Source organism: Xiphophorus hellerii, chromosome 21 (genome assembly GCF_003331165.1).
Source record: "Xiphophorus hellerii strain 12219 chromosome 21, Xiphophorus_hellerii-4.1, whole genome shotgun sequence".
NCBI classification, from domain to species: domain Eukaryota; kingdom Metazoa; phylum Chordata; class Actinopteri; order Cyprinodontiformes; family Poeciliidae; genus Xiphophorus; species Xiphophorus hellerii.
In genome coordinates this window covers 8512761-8539826 of record NC_045692.1, presented here as the reverse complement: position 1 = coordinate 8539826, position 27066 = coordinate 8512761, and the positions used below count along the sequence as shown (strand labels likewise).

The window sequence follows — 27066 nt, the reverse complement described above, 5'->3', positions numbered from 1 at the left end:
AATCACCTTCCGGGGCGATCATCGCCAACACATTCTCTCGACTACATTCACATAAGCAGCTTAGTCATCCCCAGCACAAAGCTTAGCACCATGATAGACCCTCCCTTCTCTGCTGACGCCCTTTACTAAAAAGGTGCCATTCTCATATACTTTTCTCATTTTCCTTTACAAAAGGTCATCATTGATCCCTTACAACAAGGTCACTTAATCAATCGAGGCGCCATGACGGACGTTTGAAGAGAACTTGTTTTCCCAAGTTGCTTTTCCCAGTTTATTCATGGCTTCTTCTTGTTCGAGTCAAGCTAGTTTGTCTGTAAACGTTACGCACGTTTCCCCTTACTCTGAAGCAGCCTTTAAAACACACAAAAGAAGAGTTTTTACCATATGTGTTAGGCTACATGACGGTGCGGCATTGTCTCCATGGTTACTGACAGTTAAACGCATACATCCTCCATAATGCGATATTTGATATCTTTCTAATGATACTTACTTATAAAGAATATCGTGTTTCACTTTATGACATGTCTGGTTTGAAACCACAGATTCTCCTTGGAGCTCCCAGCATTGTTGTTTTTGGAAGTGATCTGAAGGAACATCAGTCTGTCACTATAACCTGCTCAGCTCATACTCCCTGTTTACCTTCACCTCCTGAACTCACCTGGAATCTCAAAAAGGACACTCTCGGACAAATACTGAAAAAGACTGATGGAAGCTTTACAACTAAACTCCAGGAGACCATCACTCTGTCAGACAAGCATGATGGATACAACATCAGCTGTACTGCTAGATATCCTGTGAAAGGAGGATTCAAACAGGTAGAGTCAGTAAGGACTCTCAGTGTTTCATGTAAGTGATCCTATCAGCACAGCATAGTTCATGTTTAGTCCATTTACCTGATCAGCTCACAATAAAACAGGTTGTGATATTTAAACCTAGGCAACACAACCAATGTCTATCTGGGTGTGCATCTTACATAATCATAGACAGCAGGCCTACAGTACGCATGGGGAGATCATCTTTGTCAGAAACTACTTATAAATGCCATAATTGTCATCCTTATTCTTATCTATTAGTGATGGGTCGGTTGCGAGCATTTCGGCTCTTGGAGTCGGCTCTTTGGAGTGTACGATTGGAGTCGACTCCTCACTGTAGCCTTCCCTTCTTAATTATAAGGGAAAGTCTACAAAGACAGCAGCTCGTTGAGTACTCCACAGGAGAGGTAGAGACAGAGCGAGAAAGAAAGAGAGAGAGAGAGCCATCTCCCGACCTTTTCCCTTTGGCTGCTTCACTCTCACACTTTAAGTGGCTCCACTGTGTGGACTCCACTCGGCTCACAGCGTAACTTTATTTTGTTTAGCACGGCAGCCTTGTGCCAATCACGTGTGAGGATATGGGGACATAACATTATATGAAAACAGAGAAGGGGAGTGTGAAGGAGAGTGAATTGCATCAGTCAATAGACAGCGATGATGTTGAGAGTGTGTTGCAAAAACCCGTAAATATAGCTGATACCTATAAGCAAAGCAGCATCTGGCTGTAGATTAAAAATATTATGTAATAATACATTATTGTTGTGGGTCTGTTCAGTAAATTTGTTTACCGTAATTTTTTTTTATTATTTTATTGAAAGTTTGATTAAATTATTATGCAGAAGTTAGAATGTCTGTTTTCATAACAGAACAAATACAATATATAAAATTAAGGAATTGCATAGCTTCTTATACAGGTACATTGAATGCAAAATGATTTGTCGTATAAAACATTCCTGTTTGCCAAGTTATATTACTATGTGGGGCTGCAGATGATGATAAATTAAGAGACGTTTGGGAGTCAAAAGAACCGGCTTGTCTTTGTAAGCTCTGTCTGAAAATGCTAGCAAATGCTAAGTTAAGTCTTTGCAATGAACTAATTTATATAAATTAATTTAGAATTTCACTATGATCTCTGAAAAATTGTGTAATTTGAATGCCTTTTTTCTTCATGCAAAATATTCTTTGTTAAAGTAGAAAACAAAACTTTTTGAGTTATTAAAAGAAATATTACTGGTCAATTTAATGGCATTTATTTAGGCATGCTTTGAATGTTTCATGGTAATTAAAAAAATATAGAATTCAAGCATCTTTTGGAGATTTTGAGTCACAACTTTTCACAAGTTTTAATGTAAACTGAAGGGAAAACAAGTTATAAAATATTTCAGATTTTAAAGCACTGCAGCAGCCTTAATGTCTAAACTAAATGATACTGATGTTGATTAAAAGCTCTTTGAATGTTCTTTCAAGTAAATTTTTTAGTAACCTAAACGTATAAAGTAAATATGTCATCTCATTTTCCTCAGATGCTCCTAAAGACACCTCAGCAACCATCAGTCCATCAGGTTTGGTGTCAAAAGGTATCAGGGTGGCGTTGAGCTGCTCCAGCAGAGGCAACCCTCCCATTACCAGCTACACCTGGTTCAAGCACCGCAAACGTGGAGACATTAAATTATCCGTGGCAAAGGTTTACAGCTTCTTTGCTACTGAGCGAGCAAACTATTACTGTGAGGCCAAAAATATGCTTGGTAGTGAGAAATCGAAAACCATCTGTATTGACATCATTGGTAATGCATGTTATTTTTAAAAAAAGATCATGTCATTTCTATTTATAATATATATACATATAGAGCAATGGTGGCATATCACAATACTGGTTAGACAGAATGATTACAGCTGTGTCTTAGGAAGGCCACATTAAAAGACGAGTTTGAAATGTGCTGTTTGCTTAATTGGGGGGTCTGAGAACCAGTCAGTATCTGGTGTGACCACCATTTCACTCTCGCAGTGCAACACATCTCCTTCACATAGAGTTGAACAGCTTGTTGGTTTTGGCCTGTGTAGTGATGGTCCATTTCTTTAAGAAGTGGACCAACATTCAATTCCTGTACAAAGCTGATGGATATTTTCAGGAACTAGAACATGCTGTTGTATGCGCTGATCCAGAGCATCCCAAACATGTTCAATGGGTGACATGTTTGGTGAGTATGTTGGCCATGCACAATCTGGGATGTTAAAAGAGTGAGTGAAAAAACAGGACATTTAGCTCATTAAAAATAGGAGCAAAAACAAAAGGGTTGTGTTTATACTTTTCATCAGTAAATCTATACATTCCCAATGCATTTATTAAAACGCACAACAATCATGTTATTTTTACATGCATAAATCTGTGACACACACATAGAACATCAATTAAATGTGTGTCTAATGTGAAATTTCAGATGTTCTTTTGATTCCACACTTTAATATCCCTTTTGGTGATCTGAAGGAGGGCAAATCTGTCACTATAAAATGCTCAGCTTCAACTCCGTGTCCACAATCACCTCCTGAACTCACCTGGAATCTCCAACAAGACTCTCTCAGACAAACAGAGAAAAACACAGATGGAACCTTTACAACTAAAATCCAGAAGAACATCACTCTGTCAGACACACATGATGGATACAACATCAGATGTTCTTCCAGACATCCTGCGGCAGAGAAAAAACGTATAGCAAAGACAGAAGTGACTCTCAGTGTTCCATGTAAGTGATCCTGTCAGCAGGTCATGGTTCAGCTGTTTCTGATTAATAAAGTTTATATGTCTTATTTTCCTCAGATGCTCCTAGAAACACCTCAGCATCCATCAGTCCATCAGCTTTGGTGTCAGCAGGTAGCAGGGTGGAGCTGAACTGCTCCAGCAGAGCCAAACCTCCACCCAGATTCACCTGGTTCAGGAACAGCAAACGTGGATTCATTAAAGTGGCTTCAGTGTTCAGTATGAGCTTCAGTGCTACTGAGCGAGGAGACTATTACTGTGAGGCCACAAATAGGCTTGGTAGTGAGAAATCGAAAAGCATCTGTCTTGACCTCATTGGTAATGCTGATTGTTTTTATTTATAAGATCATTTCATTTCTTCCAGTTTATATATATATACGTACATACAGCTCTGGAAAAAAAATTGCGAAACCACTTAAAATGATCAGTTTCTCTGATTTTACTTTTTATAACTATATGTTTAAGTAAAATGATTATTGTTCTTTTATATTATGAAATACTGATAATATGTCGTATATGCAGAAAATTGCAATGCTTTCAGACCTCATATAGTGCAAAGAAAACAAGTTCATATTCATTTAGACCAGTGGTTCTTAACCTTTTATGAGGTACCGAACCCATCAGCTTCATATCCTCATTCACCGAACCCTTCTTTAGTGATAAATAATTTTCTTTTCCAAATTCAAGACATAGGTATATGTTTTTTTGCTGGTGCACAAAATGAGCCGTACATGAACGTCACTTTGCTCAAAGAACAAAACCATGAACTCACAGCAAGTTACAGTATTACTTTATTCTGGCCCCCAAAAAATATTTCGGCCCCATAAAAGAATTTCAGCCCCCAAAATATTTTTTTTACTATTTTACTAATTAAAAATAAATTTGGAATTTTTCAAAGAATTAAAATTTTTTTAATAACTTAATTTTTTTTATTTTAAATTTAATTTGTGTTTTGTCGTTTTGAATCCACAAAATACTTTTTTGGGGCCAGAATAAAGTGTTGCGCAAATGACATACCTGCAAATCAGTGTGACTTCTGCTGTTGTCTTTGGGAGACCAGTTCAGAGAGGCGTGGCTTCACCTTGGCAAGTGCATCTTCAGAGCAAAGTCTGTTCATTTTCTTCTTTTTTTGCTCGACATATTTAGTATGGATTAAAATATTAAGAAAGAAACCACGCGACGTACAACTACGACAGCCGCTTATACTGCGTGCAATAAATTCCCCGCAGCGCTGATTGGCCAAGCAATGTAACATGATCCTCTGCAGCAAGTGATGGCCAAGCGGAGCGTGTCATCACAACTTTACACAAATGTGTCTTTACCTCCATGGCAGAGGCTCCGCCGAATCCCTGAGACCGACTAATCGAACCCCTGGGGTTTGATCGAACCCAGGTTAAGAACCACTGATTTAGAAACAATAATGCTGATGTTTTAACTCAAGAAGAGTTCAGAACTCAATAGTTGGTCTCTTAATCTTTTCCATTGCTGTATATGTAACTGGTGTTATAAATATCAGCGTCTCAAACATGAAATGTGTGTATATATATATATATATATATATATATATATATATATATATATATATATATATATATATATATATATATATTTGTGTATATATGTATATATAAACACACACATACACATATTTGTGTATGTGTGTGTTTTCGGTCTTTGAGTTCAGCTCATAGAAAATCGGAGCAATAAAATGTTACATTTATAATTTTGTTCAGCATATGTATATTTCCAATGCATATTGGAACACACAACAATCATGTTATTTTTACATGCACAAATCTGTGACACACAAGTAGAACATTATTTGTGTCTGATGTGAAATTTCAGATGCTCCTTTGACTCCCAGAATTGATATCCCTTTTGGTGATCTGAAGGAGGGCCAGTCTGTCACTATAACCTGCTCAGCTTCAACTCCCTGTCCACTCTCACTTCCTGAACTCACCTGGAATCTCCAACAAGACTCTCTCAGACAAACAGAGAAAAACACAGAGGGAATCTTTACAACTAAAATCCAGAAGAACATCACTCTGTCAGACACACATGATGGATACAACATCAGATGTTCCTCCAGACATCCTGCGGCTGAAAAAAGCAACATAGCAAAGACAGAAGTGACTCTCAGTGTTTCATGTAAGTGATCCTGTCAGCAGGTCATGGTTCAGCTGTTTCTGACCAATAAAGATCATGTGTGTCTCATTTTCCTCAGATGCTCCTAGAAGCACCTCAGCATCCATCAGTCCATCAGCTTTGGTGTCAGCAGGTAGCAGGGTGGAGCTGAACTGCTCCAGCAGAGCCAAACCTCCACCCAGATTCACCTGGTTCAGGAACAGCAAACGTGGATTCATTAAAGTGGCTTCAGTGTTCAGTATGAGCTTCAGTGCTGCTGAGCGAGGAGACTATTACTGTGAGGCCACAAATAGGCTTGGTAGTGAGAAATCGAAACGCATCTGTCTTGATCTCATTGGTAATGCTTATTGTTTTTATTTAATAGGATCATTTCATTTCTTCCATTTTATATATATATATATATATATATATACGTGCATACAGCTCTGGAAAAGATTAAGAGACCACTTAAAATGATCAGTTTATCTGATTTTACTTTTTATAACTATATGTTTAAGTAAAATGATCCTTGTTCTTTTATTTTATGAAATACTGAAAATATGTCGTTTATGCAGAAAATTTTGTGCTTTCAGACCTCATATAGTGCAAAGAAAGCAAGTTAATATTCATTTAGAAACAATAATGCTGATGTTTTAACTCAATAAGAGTTCAGAAATCAATAGTTGGTCTCTTAATCTTTTCCATAGATGTATATGTAACTGGTGTTATAAATATCAGCGTCTTAAACATGATATGTGTGTATTTATTTATATATATATATATATATATATATATATATATATATATATATATATATATATATATATATATATATATATATATATATATATATATATATATACAGTATGTGGGTGTGTGTGTGTGTGTGTGTGTATACATTACCTGGCCAAAATATGAGTATCTATCTTGATTTAACTAAGCAAATAGGTATAGCCCTCCGATTGGATAATTGCTTCGTGGACGATTATGTTTCAGCTGACAACAAGAAGACAGGCAGGTGAAGTGATTACCCATCATGCCTTGTGCCTCCTGTCAAGCCTGTGGAGACATGAGGTTGCTGCAGTTGGTCATGTCTGGGTTCAGCAATATCAGCTCAAAGAATGAGGTCAGCTGACTACCTGAATATACTGACCAGGTCATTCAGTGGTTTTTTCTTCCCTCGTTCATGAGCATATTCAAAGATGACAATGCCTGGATTCATCAGGTTTGACTAGTGAAAGACTGGTTCAGGAAGCATGAGGCATCATTTCACACATGGACTGTCCACCACAGAGTCCAGACCTTAACTCCAGTGAGAATCTTTGGGATGTGCTGGAGAAGACTTTGTGCAGTGGTCAGACTCTACCGTCGTCAAAATGCAAGATCCTGGTGACAAATTAGTGCAATACTGGATGGAAATAAATCTTGTGTGTTTCGATAAGCATTGCACAAGCTTATTGAAACAATGCCAAAGATGAGGCTTGATGTAATCAAAGCTAAAGGTGGTCCAATGAAATATCAGAGTCTGTGACCTTTTTCTTGATGGTGACTTTTTTTTGTGGCCAGGCAGTGTATATATTTATATGAACAGAAACATAAACGAAATACTTTTGTTTTTGCTCCCATTTCTTTATGAGCTGAACTCAAAGATCTAAAATATTTTCTCTATAACCATTTCTCTCAAATATTGTTCACTAAACTGTCTGAATCTGTTACAGTGAGCACTTTTCCTTTCAAAAAGTTTATCCATCCCAGCTCTCAAACATATCAAGATACCAGTTAGACAGAATAATTACTGCACAGTTGAGCCTTAAGCAGGCAGACAGATTAGTGATCAATATTTGAGCGATATGGTTATATTGAAAATATTTTCGGTCTTTGAGTTCAGCTCATAGAAAATCGGAGCCATAAAGTGTTACATTTATAATTTTGTTCAGTATATGTATATTTCCAATGCATATTTTTAACACACAACAATCATGTTTTTTTTACATACACAAATCTGTGACACACGTAGAACATTATTTGTGTCTAATGTGAAATTTCAGATGCTCCTTTGACTCCCAGAATTGATATCCCTTTTGGTGATCTGAAGGAGGGCCAGTCTGTCACTATAACCTGCTCAGCTTTCACTCCCTGTCCACTCTCACTTCCTGAACTCACCTGGAATCTCCAACAAGACTCTCTCAGACAAACAGAGAAAAACACAGAGGGAATCTTTACAACTAAAATCCAGAAGAACATCACTCTGTCAGACACACATGATGGATACAACATCAGATGTTCTTCCAGACATCCTGCGGCTGAAAAAAGCAACAAAGCAGAGACAGAAGTGACTCTCAGTGTTTCCTGTAAGTGATCCTGTCAGCAGGTCATGGTTCAGCTGTTTCTGATCAGTAAAGTTCATGTGTGTCTCATTTTCCTCAGATGCTCCTAGAAACACCTCAGCATCCATCAGTCCATCAGCTTTGGTGTCAGCAGGTAGCAGGGTGGAGCTGAGCTGCTCCAGCAGAGCCAAACCTCCACCCAGCTTCACCTGGTTCAGGAACAACAAACAAGGAGTCACTAAAGTGTCTACGGAGCAGGTTTACAGCTTCAGTGCTGCTCCTACTGAAGAAGGAGACTATTACTGTGATTCCACAAATGAACTTGGTAGTGAGAAATCGGAAAGCATCTGTATTGACATCGGCGGTAATGTTTATCTTTTTGTATAAGATCATTTCTGTTTATACAGAGAGAGAGAATTTAGAGACCAATTATCAGTTGCTCTGATTTTAGTTTTCATAAATATGTTTAAGTAATATGAACATTGTTCTTTTATTCTATGAACTACTGACATGTCTCTGAAAAAACAAGCAAAGATTTAGTTTTTATTTACAAAAAAAATGAGAAATGGTCAAAATAAGCTCATTATTTGACATCTGAAAATTCTGCATCTTTTTCGTTCTAATGCAAAGAAAAGAAGTTCATTTACTTTTAGAAACAATAATACCAATGTTTTTGTTATGATGTGATTTTGAGGTGGACCCAATGGCAGCAGGCAAAAATTTAGTTGTGAATATGTAATGAACAAAAACTAGAGTACAACTTACTTAAGGAACATTCCAGAGAAGCACACAGAAAATCCAAAAACTTTCAAAAAGTTTATCCATCCCATCTCACAACTGTAGCATATCAAGATACCAGTTAGACAGAATGATTACTGCACAGGTTTGCCTTAGGCAGGTCACATTACAAGACCAGTTTGAAATGTGCTATTTGCCTTTGAAAATTGGACCAACATGTAATTTCTGTTCAAAGCTGATGGATATTTTCATGAACTAGAACATGCTGTTGTATGTAGATTAGTGAACAATATTTGAGAGAAATGTTTATATTGAAAATGTTTTAGGACTTTGAGTTCAGCTCATGAAAAATGGGAGCAAAAACAAAAGTGTTACATTTATAATTTAGTTAAGTGTGTATATATGTCCTATGAAGTCATTAAACACACAACAGTCATCTTTTTCCAAATGCATACATTTGTGTCACACACAGGACATCAATTAAATGTGTGTCTAATGTGAAATTTCAGATGCTCCTTTGACTCCCAGAATTAGTATCTCTACTTGGAATCTGAAGGAGCATCAGTCTGTCACTGTAACCTGCTCAGCTTCAACTCTCTGTCCACACTCACCTCCTGAACTCACCTGGAATCTCCAACAAGACTCTCTCAGACACACAGAGAGAAACGCAGATGGAACCTTTACAACTAAAATCCAGAAGACCATCACTCTGTCACACAAACATGATGGATACAACATCAAATGTTTCACCAGACATCCTGCGGCTAGAAAAAGCAACGCAGCAAAGACAGAAGTGGCTCTCAGTGTTTCATGTAAGTGATCCTGTCAGTAGATCATAGTTCAGCAGTTTCTGATCAATAAAGTTCATGTGTCTCTCATTTTCATCAGATGCTCCTAAAAACACCTCAGCATCCATCAGTCCACCAGAAGGTCACTGGGTGGAGCTGAACTGCTCCAGCAGAGCCAAACCTCCTCCCAAAATCACCTGGTTCAAGAAAGGCCCGGAAAGTACCACTGAAGTAGCTACAGGCAACTTTCACAAGGTTAAATTCACTGGTGGCGATCAGTACTACTGTGTAGCTGCAAATAAGCTGGGAAAACAGAAATCATCACCGATCAATCTCACAGTAAAAGGTAAATTCTGCTTCCTCTTTTGTTTTCTTTTTCAAAGAAAAAGAAAAAGGAAACCTGACTTAATGTCGTGTTTTGATTGTTGATTCTATGTTGCATTGTGTTTCTGTGTTTGACATGATGTAAAGCACTTTGAAATGCCTTGCTGCTGAAATATGCTATACAAATAAAATTTGATTGATTGATTGATTGATTCAAAATCCTCAAAGATATTGATATAATAACATTTTTAAGCAGAATAAAAGATTAAGTCAGTATCCCAAGAACTTGTTATTCTGGGTACATTTCATCATGTTATTTCATTGTATTAATGAAGAACCATTGCATCAGTTCAAATTATATTTTATAACATAAAATATTATGAGAACATCTGTTAAGATCGTGCTCTTTTTTTTTTTTTCGAAAAGTTGCAATAAATGTAAGATAACAGTGTTTAAAGCCAAGATATTTTCCATTCGGTGAAAACTGAGCATGTCTTCTTGTTAAAGGTACAAACGGACTTGGAACCTGGATTCTTGCAATAATAGGGGCCGTGGGAATGGTAGTTCTTGGCAGTACAGTCTTCATCCTTGACACGTAAGACACTTTTGTCTTCTGAGTAGTTACAATTCAGCTGCAGAGCTGCTGGTCTCGGTTACATTTTGGTGTTTGACGTTTACTTTCAATCTCTCCTGTTTGTTTTTTTCCTTTCAGCTGGTTCATTCACTCCTAATCCAGTCAAGCTCATGAGTTGTGTTTGTGTGAAGCAGTAAAAATAAAATGCTGCAACTCTCTCAGCCACTGATTGGTGTATGAAATAGTTTCTGCCTCTTTGTAAAAACCTAAAAAAAAATATTTAATTATCAGTCAATCAATCAATCAATAAGTTTATTCACTCAACAAATCACACTTCATCACCAATGTACAAAATCATTGTCTTGTAACAATTTATCTACATGAGTGAAAGGGAGCAGGAAGAAGAAAAACCTTATAAAAACCTGCCCGTTTTTATACACTGCTCAAAAAAATAAAGGGAACACTTAAACAACACAATATAACTCCAAGTAAATCAAACTTCTGTGAAATCAAACTGTCCACTTAGGAAGCAACATTGATTGACAATCAATTTCACCTGCTGTTGTGCAAATGGAATAAACAACAGGTGGAAATTATTGGCAATTAGCAAGACACACTCAATAAAGGAGTGGTTCTGCAGTTGGGACCACAGACCACTTCTCAGTACCTATGCTGTCTGGCTGATGTTTTGGTCAGTTTTGAATGTTGGTGGTGCTTTCACACTCGTGGTAGCATGAGACGGACTCCACAACCCACACAAGTGGCTCAGGTAGTGCAGCTCATCCAGGATGGCACATCAATGCGAGCTGTGGCAAGAAGGTTTGCTGTGTCTGTCAGCGTAGTGTCCAGAGGCTGGAGGCGCTACCAGGAGACAGGCCAGAACACCAGGAGACGTGGAGGAGGCCGTAGGAGGGCAACAACCCAGCAGCAGGACCGCTACCTCCGCCTTTGTGCAAGAAGGAACAGGAGGAGCACTGCCAGAGCCCTGCAAAATGACCTCCAGCAGGCCACAAATGTGCATGTGTCTGCACAAACAGTTAGAAACCGACTCCATGAGGACGGTATGAGGGCCCGACGTCCACAGATGGGGGTTGTGCTCACAGCCCAACACCGTGCAGGACGCTTGGCATTTGCCAGAGAACACCAGGATTGGCAAATTCGCCACTGGCGCCTTGTGCTCTTCACAGATGAAAGCAGGTTCACACTGAGCACATGTGACAGACGTGACAGAGTCTGGAGACGCCGTGGAGAGCGGTCTGCTGCCTGCAACATCCTTCAGCATGACCGGTTTGGCAGTGGGTCAGTAATGGTGTGGGGTGGCATTTCTTTGGAGGGCCGCACAGCCCTCCATGTGCTCACCAGAGGTAGCCTGACTGCCATTAGGTACTGAGATGAGATCCTCAGACCCCTTGTGAGACCATATGCTGGTGCGGTTGGCCCTGGGTTCCTCCTAATGCAGGACAACGCTAGACCTCATGTGGCTGGAGTGTGTCAGCAGTTCCTGCAAGATGAAGGCATTGAAGCTATGGACTGGCCAGCCCGTTCCCCAGACCTGAATCCGATTGAGCACATCTGGGACATCATGTCTCGCTCCATCCACCAACGTCACGTTGCACCACAGACTGTCCAGGAGTTGGCGGATGCTTTAGTCCAGGTCTGGGAGGAGATCCCTCAGGAGACCGTCCGCCACCTCATCAGGAGCATGCCCAGGCGTTGTAGGGAGGTCATACAGGCACGTGGAGGCCACACACAATACTGAGCCTCATTTTGACTTGTTTTAAGGACATTACATTAAAGTTGGATCAGCGTGTAGTGTTATTTCACTTTAATTTTGTGTGTGGCTCCAAATCCAGGCCTCCATTGGTTAATAAATTTGATTTCCATTGATGATTTTTGTGTGATTTTGTTGTCAGCACATTCAGCTTTGTACAGAACAAAGTATTCAATGAGAATATTTCTTTCATTCAGATCTAGGATGTGTTATTTGAGTGTTCCCTTTATTTTTTTGAGCAGTGTATAATTACAAAATAAATTTTGTTTTTATGGCCAAATATATAAAATTAAGAATACAACTTACAAACAATTTATCATTCTCCTCATTGTTAACTCAGGAGTGTATAAGACTTAATCTTTTTTTTTCTTATAAAGTATTTTGAATTGGTTTAAAGTAGGACATTTTTTCAAATCCTCATCCAACCTTTTCCATATTTTGACTCCATGCACCGAAATACACATTTGCTTTAAAGTAGTCCGCACAATCTTACTTTAGAAATCACACTTACTTCGGTTATTTCTGTCACTTTGAGCTTAAAACCCTTTCATGCATGAATTATGATCCTTTGTGTCAGAATTTGTTTTCCATTTTAAAAAAAATTTTTCTTAAGGCATAAAAAAAGGTAGGAACATTTTTTTGTAAAAATTTTTTTTTTTTTTTAAGTGATCAATTGTAATTTTGTCCAAATACAAAGTTGTTATTTGAAAAATACATCAGTAGTATTGTTCCTTAAGGGTTATCTGATGTCACAATATTTTTTTTACTTGCGAGAGTCGTCTACAGTAGAAGGAGGGACCGGGTCGGTTCTCATGCTTTTTTGTCTGTCGGCCATATTGTATTTAACAAAAATATTTTCTTGCATTTGCAGCTGATGGCCAGTAGTTGATGGTATATTTTATGTTGCATCAGTGTCCACTTCAGTGGTCTGTGTGCATTTATAACATAAAAATCCACAGGAAGCACAAGAAAATGGCTTTTAGATAGCTGTCCACTGTAGTGACCACTATGCATGATAGGGTTAAGACAAGAAAACTTTTGTAAATTGATTGGCAATAATGTCTTTTTAGCTTTAAACATAACTGATAATATTTTTGAATTAACCAAGTCCCTTAATTTCAAATTGTCTGATTGAATATACAATTTATTTGTATGTTCTCTGTATGTCGTCTTATAGCTTTCTTTTGTCTCACAAACAAAGGCTTAGTGTTAGTTTTATATGTGTTGCCCCAAACGTCAATACAACGAGTCACATATGGAACAACAAATGAACAATATAAAGTCTGGAGTTTTGAGTATTCTAAAATATATTTTTGTTATACTTTGTTTAAAAGTCTAATATTTTGCATAGTTTTTGTTTTAGATATTTTATATGAGATTTATTTTGTAGCTGTAGCCAGATTTCTGTGACTCTCATTTTTTTCAAGTTCAAGTGTATTTTCATCACAAATTTCAGCAGCACTTGAGTTCAAAGTGTTATAAAACCATCATGCAGTGACCAATTGTGAAACAAGCAATAAACATAACATTTAGTCAAATAAGTCAATTATGTTGAGTAGTGTTCCTTTTACTGCTATTCAAAGGCAACTAAACAGGGGGATTTTTAGCCTTAATTTAAAGGAACTCAGTGTTTCAGCTGCTTTGCAGTTTTATGGGAAAACTGCAAGTTTGCTCTAGATTTGTGGAATCTAGGACAAATCTAGAAGTTTGATTTGTAAGGAAATCAAACTGTGGAAGTTTGTTCTAGGTGCATAGAAGCTGAATGCTTTTCATGTTTGGTTCTGGTTCTGAGGATACAGAGACAGAAAAAAAAAAAAGCGGAGCAGTCTGGAAGGTTGATCCAACAACAGCTGGTCTGTCTTCCTGGTTTTAGAGCAGCAGCGTTCTGGATCGGCTGCAGCTGTGATTTTTTTTTTTTAGGCAGACATGTGAAGACACTGCTGCGGTAATCATCACAACTAAAGATAAACACAGGTTTCATTACATACATTAAGGATGTCTGCTTGCTGTTCTCATTTGTACAAGAATTAAGAAAGTGCTGTTTGAGTGAATCTCACCACGCTCTACTCGGTAAGTAAAAGTGACAGTTCATTAGGTTAAACTCCTTTTACTTCATTAAATCTTTTCCGTTATCCGCTGTCGTCTATGAACAGGGTCTCTTTGATTTTTTTTTTTTTTTTTATTGGGACGTTGACGTCAGGGGGGTCCATACGACCTAGGAAGAGTCTTCCTAACCTCAAACCTTGCTTGTAGTTAAAGGAAGGAGAACTTCTGGCCTTTGATTTTCCGGAAACGTCAGCGGGAGATCCAACACGGACCCAGAAAATCCTCAATCAGCGTCCCTCAAGCATGGGATGTAAAAGTTTAAATTGGCAAAAATAGAAAGTACAAATTTGTTTATTGCATCTGCAATAGAGAGCAGAGGTAAAAGTAGAAAAAACACATCTGACCACCTACAGCCAAAACGTTACTGAGCACATCTTTTGGTCTAGATATGTCTATACTGAACGCACAAACATTTCAAAGGCTTTGATTATGAAATCCACGATGTTTAAGCGAAACATCTGCTTTGCTGGTCCAGCCTGAGGAGAACTGACAGAGGGCCGCCTGTTTTTGCTGTATTATTCTAGATTTCAAAATGTGGCACATGTTTTATAACGGCTTCTTCCATTGTCACTGCCTTCAGCAAGTACAAACTTGTTGAAAAATACCAAAGTATCATCTAAGAAATTGCAGTAAAGCAGTTTGTTCTTGGGGAATCTCAAACTTTTAACCAACTTTGTTATGAAGAAGCGGAGAGATAAGAGTCGGTATTTGTGCAAAAATGCTCTGAAAAGGCTGAAAAGGCAAACTAAAAATGGTTAATAATGTTAATTCTTTTTGTTTGTTTTAACATTAACCTGTAGAAATATCTGCTAATTTCATTCCTACTGGTGAGGCCAACAGTCTTCCCTGTGCTCTTTAGTTTGTGTCAGTTTCCGAACCGGGCTTCCTTCCTGCGTGTCTTTGAATCTCTTTTGTTTCTTCCTGACATTTATTCACGGAGAGGAGGACATTGTTTGTTGCTTTGACTTTTTTTTTTTCTTCTCTCAAATGGTCAGGGAGAACTGTTTGGCTCGCTTTACATGTTATTAGTGGTGACATAAACAGACAATTTGCTAAATCTAGAAAGAAATCTGTTGAAAGTTGGTTGTGTATTTGTTAAAAATAAAGAATTGGTCAAGAAAAAAGTAATTAAATCAGAATTATTGAGATAATAAGTGACCTAAAGCTTTGAATTTCCCTGCAATTTATTTCTAACAAAAATTCTGATTCAAATGAACTTTTAGGTGATATTCCAATATATTTATTCAGTTTTGTTATATAGCTGTCTAATGAAGATTATCAAAGATGGCCAAACACAAGCTCTCAGTTCCTCTATTATTTTTAGTTTACTTCTGTTACTTGCAGGAAACATTTACAGCGCTTCTATTTTGGGTTCGTAGGCATGCACTCCTGCAGATGATGTGACAGATGGTTGTTATGAACCCGACTTCCTTTGTTTAACTCCACTGGCTTGTCGTTTAATGTTTTAAAGACAAAAAGCGACACAAAAACCAGGAAATGTTTCCAAAAGGCACCGTTTATTTTTCAAGTCACTGTAAAAATGCACAAGTCACTGTTCCCACACGTGGAGATTCTCCTCCATTGCACTTTTATAAAAGAAAACCTGGAAAACACCTGATAATCTCCGAGGCATTTATTGGTTTGAGTGCAAACATCAGCTGAGATCTGAAATTATACCGTTTAATCACAATCATTACACAAGCGGCAGAGAGAATCATTTGAAATCTTAAAAAACTGTAGTGAGGAGTTAGCAATGATCTTCATCAAGTTGAGCTTAACTTAATATTAAAATGCATTTCATGACATTATTAGGTTTAAAAAAAAAAACAACTTCAAATGAGTAAAAACTTTCTTTAAAAAAAAAAACTCTTTGGTCTTCAGTCTGTAAACTCTACAAAGGCACTTTAAGGTCACCCTGATTGGACATCAGCAACATGCCGGCAGGTATGTGTGGACGGAGGTAGTGATGTTAGAGTCCCTCTAAAGCTACGTTCACACTGCAGGCGAACTGGCTCAAACCTGATGTTTTTTGGAGTAATGTGGGATGTCAAGTTACCAGGTCAGACTTTTTACAATAAGTGTGAGTGTGGTGCTGAATCATTGTGGTGCTGGAAAGTGCGTTAAATTTTTTTTTTTTTTTTTAATGCACTTTCCAGCGTCTCCCCGTCTCTCCCGTGCCGCTTCACAGTGATGTGTCGCCCCAAACAAAAAGCTGAATTTCGCTCTTTTTTCACTGGTGCAACTCCTTCTCAGCGCCTGCTGACACATTAAAGTAAATACACTTTTCTTTCACGTTTCCTGCACCACAGATTGCTGCGTGATGCCGTCGTTGTTTTGCACATGCAGGTCGATTTGCAACAGCGAACAGTCGCCACAGAAGTCAAATACAGGCAACATTTTAAGAGTAACGCAATGATCGGCTGTGCAAAAACAAAAACATCAGATTCCAGAAAAAAAATCTGATTTGAGCATCGAGATCTACTGGTGTGAACGTGGCTTTTGAAAGTAGGTACGAGTTGAACTGCAAACTGAGCCGCGGTTATTCAACTGTTGCAGCATTAATAGTGTCCTAAATGTAGCTATTGCATTTTTGAGAACTAACTGTGTTCACAGGCACAGAGAATGTTCAATTATTTGATCTAACAACCTGTTTATGTCTTCATTTATCACAGGAAAAGCTGTTTTTTCAGTTGACATGATCTCGTCTGTGCCTGTAAACCCAGTCAGAGGCTCTGACTGACCCTGATGAATCCTGTTTCCTGAGTGCCTCTCTTCTGGATTAGCTTCCTGTCCCTGGCTCATCTAACATGTCTAAGCGTGGACTCGGTCCTCCAACGCCTTCAGCTCTGTCTCCACCTGAGCGGGCAGATCAGCTCCGATCTGCTGAGTGAAGTACGCCCTCAGCTCCTTGGTCTCCTTCTGCCAGAAAGATTTGGGCACATCGAACAGGGCGCCCATATCCACCTTACCGCCCAGACCTTTAGTGTCGATGGCGCCATCTTCTGGCAACCAGCCGATGTAGCTCTTCTTGGCCGCTTCCTCTTCCCTCTCTCTGCCGCAGCGCTTGAAGATCCACTCCAGCACGCGGGCGTTTTCTCCGAACCCGGGCCAGAGGAAGGCGCCGGTGGCGGGGTCCTTTCTGAACCAGTTGACGTGGAAGATCTTGGGCAGCTGGGTGGGGGCCTTCCTGGTCTGCATGCTCAGCCAATGGGCGAGGTAGTCGCCGAAGTTGTAGCCAAAGAACGGGACGCATGGCGAACGGGTCGTGCATGACCACCTTACCTGGAGGAAGAGCAAAATAACATTGTCAATCAAAAAAAGGGCCTGGGAAAAGGTTATGTACCGGTGCAGGGTTTCGGCAGGTTTCACCAACTCAAATTTAAAACCATCATAAATAAAATTTAAGACCTATCTGATGGCAGAAATGTACAAAAAAATGCATGTGTGTTGTTGTTTTTTTCAGGAGATCAAAACCGTAAAATTTCCGTAGTCTTTTTGTGGCTTTTGGCAGCGGTTTTGTGTTTCTCACATGGCATATCGCTCTCTACAACCGTATCCTCCGTAGCGCTAAAATCTTTGCTCAGAATGGATGTATTCTTATACGGGTTGGCAACAGACGTCAGCCAGTGGCGAAGACAAACGTCGTCTAGACAACTGCCTATACATTTACACTAACTTTTCCCATAATAGAGGCAAAAAAGCTAGCCAGCCAACGAGCTAACATAAGTAGCTTGTAACCCGTAGATTTCATTGCCTCAAGACACAGAAACGCAGTGAGTGATGAAACTTTTCCCTGACACAAAAGTTCAGTAAGACAAAACCTGCATTAGCCATGACAAAACTTAAGACCTTTATTAGCGTATGTAAAGCCAACTTACATCTTCTTTAATGAATTTCTGACATTTTAAGGCCATTTTAAATACTTTAATGTAAGACTTTTTAAGGATGTGCAGACACCCTGCAGCATTATTAATCCCCAATTTACCAGTCAGGTGTGTAAAGATATGTACCTTTATGCTCTGCAGCTGCTGTGGCCTCTGATCTCATTGCAGCTCCAACAAACACTCCATGTTGCCAGTTGAACGACTCGTAGACCAGAGGGACTCCTGTAAACATCAGCATTACTTCATGTTCGATGCTGCGCTGGGTATGAAATGTTATTAAATGTACCAAAGTACAACGTGATTAAATTTGGCCTGTAATTGTTTTCTTATGCAAATGGAAATGATTGAAAACCACTGTTATCAAAATTCAAAATATTTGGAGAAAAAAAACAACCCTTTAATATGAGTATATAGATAATTACCTATAAGAATAGCAGCAGTTCTGCTGCAAAAAGTCTTAAAATAAGATTTTCTTTCCTACTTAATAAATGCTTCATTGTTTTAAATTATATAGTGTGTTTTCTATATGAATGGAACAAACCTTCAGGCCTTCTGCCTCCAAAGATGATGGCATCGATGGGAACCCCTTCCTCGCTCTCCCACTGGGGGTCAATGATGGGGCACTGACCCGCCGGAGCACAGAAGCGTGAGTTAGGGTGGGCACATGGCGTGGAGCTTCCTGGGTGCAAACAAGAAACATTGTACATTACATTATATTATATTAGTATATTACATTATTCAATTTTTAAAATTGGAACTGACATTACTTTAGTAAACCACAAGATGGCGCTGTACTCACTATGCCTGTCAAACTAAACTTTGTGGCAGAACTAGTAATATTCATAAAAGTGTGGAGAAAAGCGGGATTTAGGAGAATTTATCGGTCTTTTATAAACTAGAATGTTTGAATATCTGAGTCTGGTTCTACCTGGTTTCCATGTTTTGCCGTGCCAGTCGGTGAGCGTAACCCCAGCTGCAGGGGGGTCGAGCCCCTCCCACCACACTCCCCCGTCGCTCGTCTCACCAACATTGGTGAACACCGTGTTTCTGGAGATGGTGGCCATGGCGTAAGGGTTGGTCTTGTCCGAAGTGCCCGGAGCGACGCCGAAGAACCCGTTCTCTGGGTTGATGGCCCTGAGTTTGCCTGCCAAGACCCGAGATGGTTGATTTAACACACAGGAACACGAGGGATGACGTCAGTGTGTATTTTAATAGGCTCACACTCACCTTGACTGTCGAACTTCATCCACGCGATGTCGTCCCCAACACACTCCACCTTCCAGCCGGGGATAGCGGGCTTCATCATGGCCAGGTTGGTTTTACCGCAGGCGCTGGGGAAGGCCGCTGCCACGTAGCGCTTCACACCCTGAGGGTTGGTGATTCCAAGGATCTGGCGACAGAAAAGAGTTGTGAACCAAGACAGAAGAGGCGCATGGTCACTGTTGTAATATTTTTCCTTTTGGTCTCACCAACATATGCTCAGCCAGCCAGCCCTCATCCTTGGCGATGCGAGAGGCAATGCGGAGGGCAAAGCACTTCTTCCCAAGGAGAGAGTTTCCTCCATAACCGCTGCCAAAGGACAGAATCTGCCTGGTGTCCGGCAGGTGAGATATTAGGACTTTGTCTGGGTTACAAGGCCAAGAGTTGACCAGAGGAGCTGAAGAATGAGAGATTTAGAAAGGTGAATGCAAACACAAATACATCCCACCTCAATTTATTCAGTCCGTGAGAACGTTTGAGTACCTTTGAGCGGGAAAGGTCGTCCTAACGAGTGCTGACAGCGGACAAACTCTTCTCCTTCATACAGTTTCTGCAGAACAGGGGAGCCCATGCGCGTCATGATCCCCATGCTGGCTACGACGTACGGCGAGTCTGTCACCTGAAAGATACGCAACGTGTTCACGACAAGATCCCCAGGTAATAACCATAAAACCACACAGATTATAATTAGGCTGTAATATAAACCACAACAATAAAGTCCAACATTACAAACAGTCACAACTAATCAAAAAAAACAAACAACAACCAGCAGGGTTATTGCTTTATTGCAGGCTTTTTTGCTGAGTACAAGGCATTTAGAGAACAGATAGTACCTGGACGCCATATTTACTTAGTGTTGAGCCGACAGGTCCCATACTGAAGGGAATCACATACATGGTCCGACCTACAAGGGAATAAACACATTAGGGTTGTTGATTTCCAAATTATTTATGATAAATGTCGGCAGTAATGCCTGTATCTTTAATGTTAGAGCAGGGTACAGAGCCTCTTGTGCCATTAGAAATACCTTATTTTACTAGAAGACTTACTTACAACAGCAACCAGTAATAAATAAGCATGCTAAATGAATTAAAGGACTCAATATTGCCCCATATCATGTAAAGTTCTCAGAAGTTCACGTGTGCGTACCTGTCTCTATACCATCATGCGTCAATGCTTCATCTAAGCACATGACATAAAAAACTTCAAACTGTTTTCTAAACTGACTGAAAGCAGTTTAAGAAACGATGCCAAACTGCTGGATCTCGACCACAGATGAAGTGCGAAACAAAACCAGGATCTGAGTTAAGGAAAGTGAAATGAAGACAAGAATCGAACCTACACAAGTGTAAAAAGGAAAGGTTATGTTGCCTTATGAAGCAAACTTTAGTATTAATTTTAAACATCCCAGAGGATCAATTTCAGCCCCTTTGAAGCAACGAAACTGAATGGCAATATTGATGGATGTGACCAGAAGGACAAAGTACCCATTTGTTCAAACATACAGAGATACCGAGGGTGAAAGACTAAGGTTGCTTAGAGTTTTAAAGATGATCTTATGTATATTTTTAAACACCATATAGCTGGTTGTTGATTGTGGAATATTAATCCTTCAAAATCTAAACTTGGGGACGGCAGTACATGACCCTTACATGGAGCCCTCAGTCCTTTACGTGGCCGTCACAGGTCCTGCCCCATTTACCTTTCAAGCATTTCTTCCCTTCTCTCACAAATTACTTTCCTTTCACTTTGCTATGAACTAAAGGCCACTTGAGCCAAAGAAAATCCTTTAAAAAAAATGAAAACTTAACATGTTGAAGGTGACAAAGAAATCAGGTTAAAGGGATCGTTCAACCTACCCGCCATGCACCCTGGGAAACGGTCTTGTCTGGCTTTCAGCCAGTCCGACTCGCTCATCCAGCTACCCAGCTGGCTCTTCACCCCTCCAGCAGGGATGGGGATGGTGTCTCTCTGGTTTTTGGTTACGATCACAGTTTTGCTCTCCACCCGGGCCACATCCTTTGGGTCTGTACGGGCCAACCAACTGCCAGACAGAAAATTTTGCTGCAGAACAACAACTTCAGAATAAGCCATCGAGGAACAGCTGACCATTTGTGCAACTCCTACCAGTTCTCATATTTGGGAAGCCTCTTGACCATGCCGTCCCTTTCCAGGCCAGCCAGGATGTTGGCCGTTTCCTCAGGAGTACCGGTTACCATGTGGACGTTGGCGGGCTTGCACTCGTCCACAGCTCCCTTCACAAAATCAGCCACGGCAGGTGGTAGAGAAGGGATGGAGGCCAGAGAACGGACTCCGACACTGGCCCCAACACCACCCTGCCTGTAAGAGTAGAGCACCCAGGGTGCTTAGAGTCAACGTGACTAAACTTTAATGAAGAGGTAGTGATCAACTATTCCTGATTATTTGCTCATTGCCATGCAGAGACCCCCTTCCTATAAGGTACACCACATATTTCAGAAGAAACTTGTGTCTGAGTTACAGATGTATCCTTCTGTCTGAGTGGACAGACATTTTCCATGTACTTGTTTTTCTAGGTCTGCCAAGTGTAACCTAATGTTTTCATGTGGCTGCAAGGATAGCTGCGTCTTAAACTGCTTTTTATGGGAAAAAGGGTGGAGTGGTCTTTTTCAGTTTGGGCTGAAAACCTCATAATGACATCTGTGGACAAAGAGGCCTATGGGGGAGCCAAGCTATTGTTTGTCAGCAGCACAATATTCATGTACACGAGCCAGTGAGTGGCGGTTGCCATGTTTACTGGTAAAACACAAACCTGGGTGTGTGTGTGCCTTCTGCCTGTTCACTACCATCGAACATACAGTGTTATCTGCTCCGCCGTGGCCGACTCCACGTTGTTGCTTAGACTCTGTATGTTCAGCAGCCATTAGGAATAAATGCAAGTAGATAAACTCGTAAATCTGGTCTGAACATACAAAGTGTACGTGCAGCAGGTATGTTGAATGTGTGTAGTCACAGCGCGAGGGCAAAGAACCAGAAACTACTTAATAAAACGGACGCCGAAACTTTCTTTGAACTTGTCCTTTGAGAATTGCTTAACCAGTGGGGTGAGAGCAATTAATCATCAACACGGTCAAGCTTGTGCTGAGAGTGCAAGTAAATGTGCCACAAGACGCAGAGTGGAAGTGTCCATCTTTGATCTTGTTATCTTGGAGATAAACTGGAAGTTACACCAGGCAGCTGGAGCACAGGAGGTGGTGGGCAAGAAGATAAACCCTTTTTTTGGTTTCTGAATACTGGTTATGGACCATCATAGCTGAACGCAGCAGGGAGTTGAACAATGAATGTTCACAATGAAAACGCTTTGGATGTTCCACATTTACCTTACACTGTCGTGTTCACTATTTGACTTTTACATGTGAGCTTGTTCCTAGATGGGTTACCTTTGGACCTCACATAGGTGGGGCTGATAGACATGCAGGTTTGCTGATATTTGGCCATAAACTAAATCTACAAGACAGCTGCTAAGATCCTCCTCCAAACACACAACACCCACTAATTGAAGTTGTGGAAACAGAAAAACAATAAAGTATTCTTAGTTTCCCCTAAAATATTGCTCAAGTCTTATGTCGTTCTCTTAAACCCCATATTGTCTATTGTCTTGCCTAATGAGCTGAATTAAATAAAAACCACTAATGATTTGTTGTCGGGCCAACAAGATTTGGTTAGAAAAGCACAAAATGAACTTTCAACACAATTAAGTCATTTGTGTGGGAGCTTATTGGGTACTCAGTATTAAAAAAAACAGTGGTGAGACACAGAGTGAACACAAATGATTTGAAAGCTGTGAGAACATAGCTACTCTCTAGCCGGTGAGGTTAGAACAACACTGAACATTTCTAAAGGGGGTATTTCGAATTTGTTTTATGAACCTGGACTGCAGTTGATTATCTTTAGTCCTTAAACTGATCAAACATGAACTGTATACTATTCATGGTAAATTGTGTCTAAAATATTTCAAAGAAGTTGCAGCTTGGGAAGCTGAAACATCTTTGTACGATGCTATTTTACATGACATTGGCTAGCATTTACAAAATAGCCAATCTAGGATTTCTGTTGATTTCCCTTAGCGCTGTATCCCCAGGAGCAGAGACAGTGTATTAATGCATATTTAGGTATATTTGGTCTTGGAATGATAGTTATAAATTATTTTAGAGAGGGTCTCACATATTTGCAAATTTTAGCTATTCATACAGAGTTGAGCTCGCTAACCCTTGTGAGTACTGGGGGATCCACTGTAGTTCAATGTTGAACACAACTAGAGATTAGCAAAAAATTGTATGCTGTTAATAACTCTTTTTTTTAAAGGACAATTCTTCCTGTTCTCACAAACTACCGCTTTAAACTCGCCTCGTTTTGTCTCGTCTCGTCTCCTGAGCCGGACGCATCGTAACACCCCGACATTTCACATATTAAACCTGCATATTTAATTATTCGTTGAGCTGAGCAAATCAATTACAGATCAGTGAAGTGGAGACTGAACAAATAAACCTGCCACTGTCCTCTAACCCACGGGACAGACAGACAGACCCTTGCCCAGAAAACTTAAGGACAAAGACCCTCGGTTCGCCTTTTTTTTAGTGATTCCAGATGAAACAGTCTCTTCAGTCGGCTCTGCAGTGAGTCAGTCTTTTCACCACACAGGCAATCAGTTATGCACATTATTTTGTCATGCTGTTAATTACTGTAACTGGTGAGGTATAGCTAAACATTATCATGACTGTGTCTCGGACTGAGAAAGGAAATGACCTGGTTTGGATTTTGACTGAAATTTGTTAGCAAGAAGCTTGTTAAAAATTAAGAGTTAGATGGTGTATAACTGGCAGGACTGGATTAGTCGTTTTGTTCTTTCTTCTTTTAAGAGAATTTGCGTCTTTTTCAACCTGGTGACCTTTGTACTAAAAAAAAAAAACACAAAAAAAACCCATCCATCTCCTCATGTTTCTCTGTCTGCTTACAGTTCCCCACCCTGTTCCCATCCCAGACCAGATTCGTTGAAGCACGTCACCTCGCGGCACGTTTTGCAAGATTAACGAGGATATAATCTGGCAGGAGACTATTCAGCAGGGAAAACCTGGAATCCTGCTTTCAGTCGAAGGACTTTTCCTTGAAAACGCACACCTCCGACTCGACAAGCCAATCCACACACACCGCAGGCCTACACACCTCCTCTCCCACCTCACAACCCCTGCCTGACAGATCCTGGTTGAACGTCGAAGGGCCAGAGTCTGAGGCGAACAGCAGCGTCACAGCAGACAACATGCAGACATGCTGAATTATATTTCACATCCAGTGACAACTGCACTCGGCAGCAGGCCTTCAGGCAGAAATACAAACAGAATGCCTCACTGATGCTCACACACACGCTGCACAAAAAGTGTCAGTGTCTCTTTGGCATGCACCTTTAGAGATTAAATAAAAGCACACACTATTAGAACTGGTTGCTCACTTTGACTGCAGGCTTCCTGTGTGATGTGGCCTCATCACAAAGCCTCCAGGGTGCAATGGTAAAAGAGAATGGAGAAAATGAATGGAGGAACACAAACCGAACACAAATCCACTGCTGTGGCAACAGACACAGAGATGCTCTTTTCCTGAAAGTCAGTTGACGTGGAGCCCAAATCAAGTCCGACAAGTTTCTGACTGCAACTGGCAGAAAAAGTGGGGAGTCACAGGTTCAATTTAGGTTTCTAATAACTCTTGAAGAAACGGTTTAAGACGATAAGTAAACAGAGTGGACAGATTTCGCTCTCAATAATAATAATAATCCTAATTTTAAAAAAAAGCATGACAGATTAATTGAGCTGCATCAGAAAATATTGAATGACACTAGTAAAATACTCACCTTCGTATAACTCCTAATAAAAGGCACGACATCTTTTGGTGCTAAACTTGGACTGATAAGTTTTAAAAGACGGTAAAAAAAATAAAAAAAAAGTCACATAAAAGTTGTCTGCGGTGATGAGGGGGGGGGAAAGGCGAACGACAGCAGCTAAAGCTCTGTCATATCTGTTCTCTCACTGAGGACCTTGTACTTTGCTCCGAGTGAAAACACCTCAGAAGCGGCTCAGTAGATGCTGCCCTGCCTCTGCTGACCCACGACCGGAGCGGACTGACGGCTCCACGGCGTCCCCACGCTGCTTTATCACGGTGAACTCCAGACTGCTCGGCTCGCAAGCTTGCAAGCAGCGGGGAGGAGGAGGCGCTTCTGGTGGAAATTTACATATGTTGTCGCAAGTTGGCTTGTCCGCAGATTGTGTCCGTGCTGATGATGTCCCTAACCCGGGCTGCTCGCCCTGTTCCTCCCGGATGATGCAAGCCCCGGCAGTTCCTGCACTACAGCACGTAAAAACTGACGCAGAGAGACTCGGGGAAACAACCCGGAAGCACGAACTCAAGCGCGGAAACAAACTCAAAACAGACTCACAGTGCTGTTCTTATACGTTTCAAGCTCGGTTTTTAGCTTCTTCTTTCTTTTTTTTTTTTTTTGTCGAAACATCATAGTTTCCATCTTTTAAGTCGTAGAATGTGGGTAAAACTAACGCGTCTTCTTCTTCTATTATTATTATTATTCTTTCTAGTCACTCGAAAATAACTTCTCAAAGCCACATTCAGGAGAGACCTGGGATGAATGTGTCACTGTTTGCTTCAGCTTATGTAGCTCCTTCATTCCTGGGAATCAAGTTCTCAAACTGTCCTATTAGAGCCAGTTTTTTTTGCAACAAATGGCTCTAATAGGAAGCCCAAAGTGTACTTTGTTGCAACTTGTAACAAATTGCAGTGGGTTGAAACAATGAGACAAAATAGTAGCTACATTGTAGATTCCCTTTTACAACAAGTGTATTTGAGAAATGTAATAATGTCTGTCACTCTTTATGATGGACAGACATTCAAACACAACTCCTGTTGACTTTATAGTTCCCATTGCATATTCTCTATACAGCAACAAACAGACGTGGAGTTAATTTCTGACATTTCTAGACTAAAGTCAAGCTAATGGTGACCTACTTTTGACTTATATTAGGGCATGAAGTTGATCACAAATTGTTGGTTTCTGTTCCTCAGGTTCTCAAGATGGTTAAGATCTTGGCAGGTTTTCTTGTCACAGATCGAAAATTCAACTCAGTTCACTTATGTACCTCCAACTCATAATAAATGTGGTGTGATGGTACTGTACAGATGATGACTTCAAACATGGCTCCTGTGCCCAGTTAAATAAAACATACAATATAACCATATGGAGAGGAAAAAAAACAGTTAAATACATAATAACTTTTCATCAAAGAGGTCAAAGGTCACATGTGGGGTACCCCAAGGTTCAATCCTAGGACCCCTTTTATTCAATATTTATATGCTCCCACTAGCTCAAGTTATAACAGGAAATAATATTAGCTACCATAACTATGCAGATGACACACAGCTCTACATTACGATGTCACCAGGTGACCTTTGACCCCATCCAATCACTGAACAGATGTTTAGAACAGATAAATGTGTGGATGTGCCAAAACTTTCTCCAGCTGAACAGAAACAAAACTGAAGTTATTATTTTTGGACCTAAAGAGGA

General features: G+C 40.0%; 2 protein-coding genes across 2 annotated transcripts; one reads left to right on the top strand and one right to left on the bottom strand.

Annotated features, from left to right (window-relative positions):
- The first annotated feature begins 488 nt into the window (after positions 1 to 488).
- LOC116711535 (hemicentin-2-like) lies at positions 489 to 10694 on the top strand. The gene is made up of 10 exons (XM_032550864.1): positions 489 to 846; positions 2336 to 2596; positions 5413 to 5715; positions 5792 to 6049; positions 7740 to 8042; positions 8119 to 8382; positions 9266 to 9568; positions 9645 to 9890; positions 10376 to 10463; positions 10581 to 10694. Exons 1-10 carry the CDS (start codon positions 522 to 524, stop codon positions 10597 to 10599), a joined length of 2370 nt encoding a protein of 789 aa, XP_032406755.1. The 5' UTR covers positions 489 to 521; the 3' UTR covers positions 10600 to 10694.
- Positions 10695 to 15815: 5121 nt separating this feature from the next.
- pck2 (phosphoenolpyruvate carboxykinase 2 (mitochondrial)) lies at positions 15816 to 25840 on the bottom strand. Its single transcript, XM_032550865.1, is given in 12 exon segments — positions 15816 to 17565; positions 17567 to 17601; positions 18330 to 18425; positions 18745 to 18882; positions 19132 to 19347; positions 19431 to 19593; positions 19673 to 19860; positions 19947 to 20082; positions 20297 to 20367; positions 21323 to 21507; positions 21591 to 21803; positions 25345 to 25840. Coding segments are annotated over 12 exon segments (1908 nt in total). The 5' UTR covers positions 25377 to 25840; the 3' UTR covers positions 15816 to 17130.
- Positions 25841 to 27066: the final 1226 nt, after the last annotated feature.

Coding starts and splice junctions, on each gene's coding strand:
- LOC116711535 (XM_032550864.1), top strand. CDS start 522: ATGTCTGGTTTGAAACCACAGATTCTCCTTGGAGCTCCCAGCATTGTT. Junction 5,716..5,791: donor AGTGACTCTCAGTGTTTCAT/GTAAGTGATCCT, acceptor CATTTTCCTCAG/ATGCTCCTAGAAGCACCTCA. Junction 9,891..10,375: donor GATCAATCTCACAGTAAAAG/GTAAATTCTGCT, acceptor TTCTTGTTAAAG/GTACAAACGGACTTGGAACC.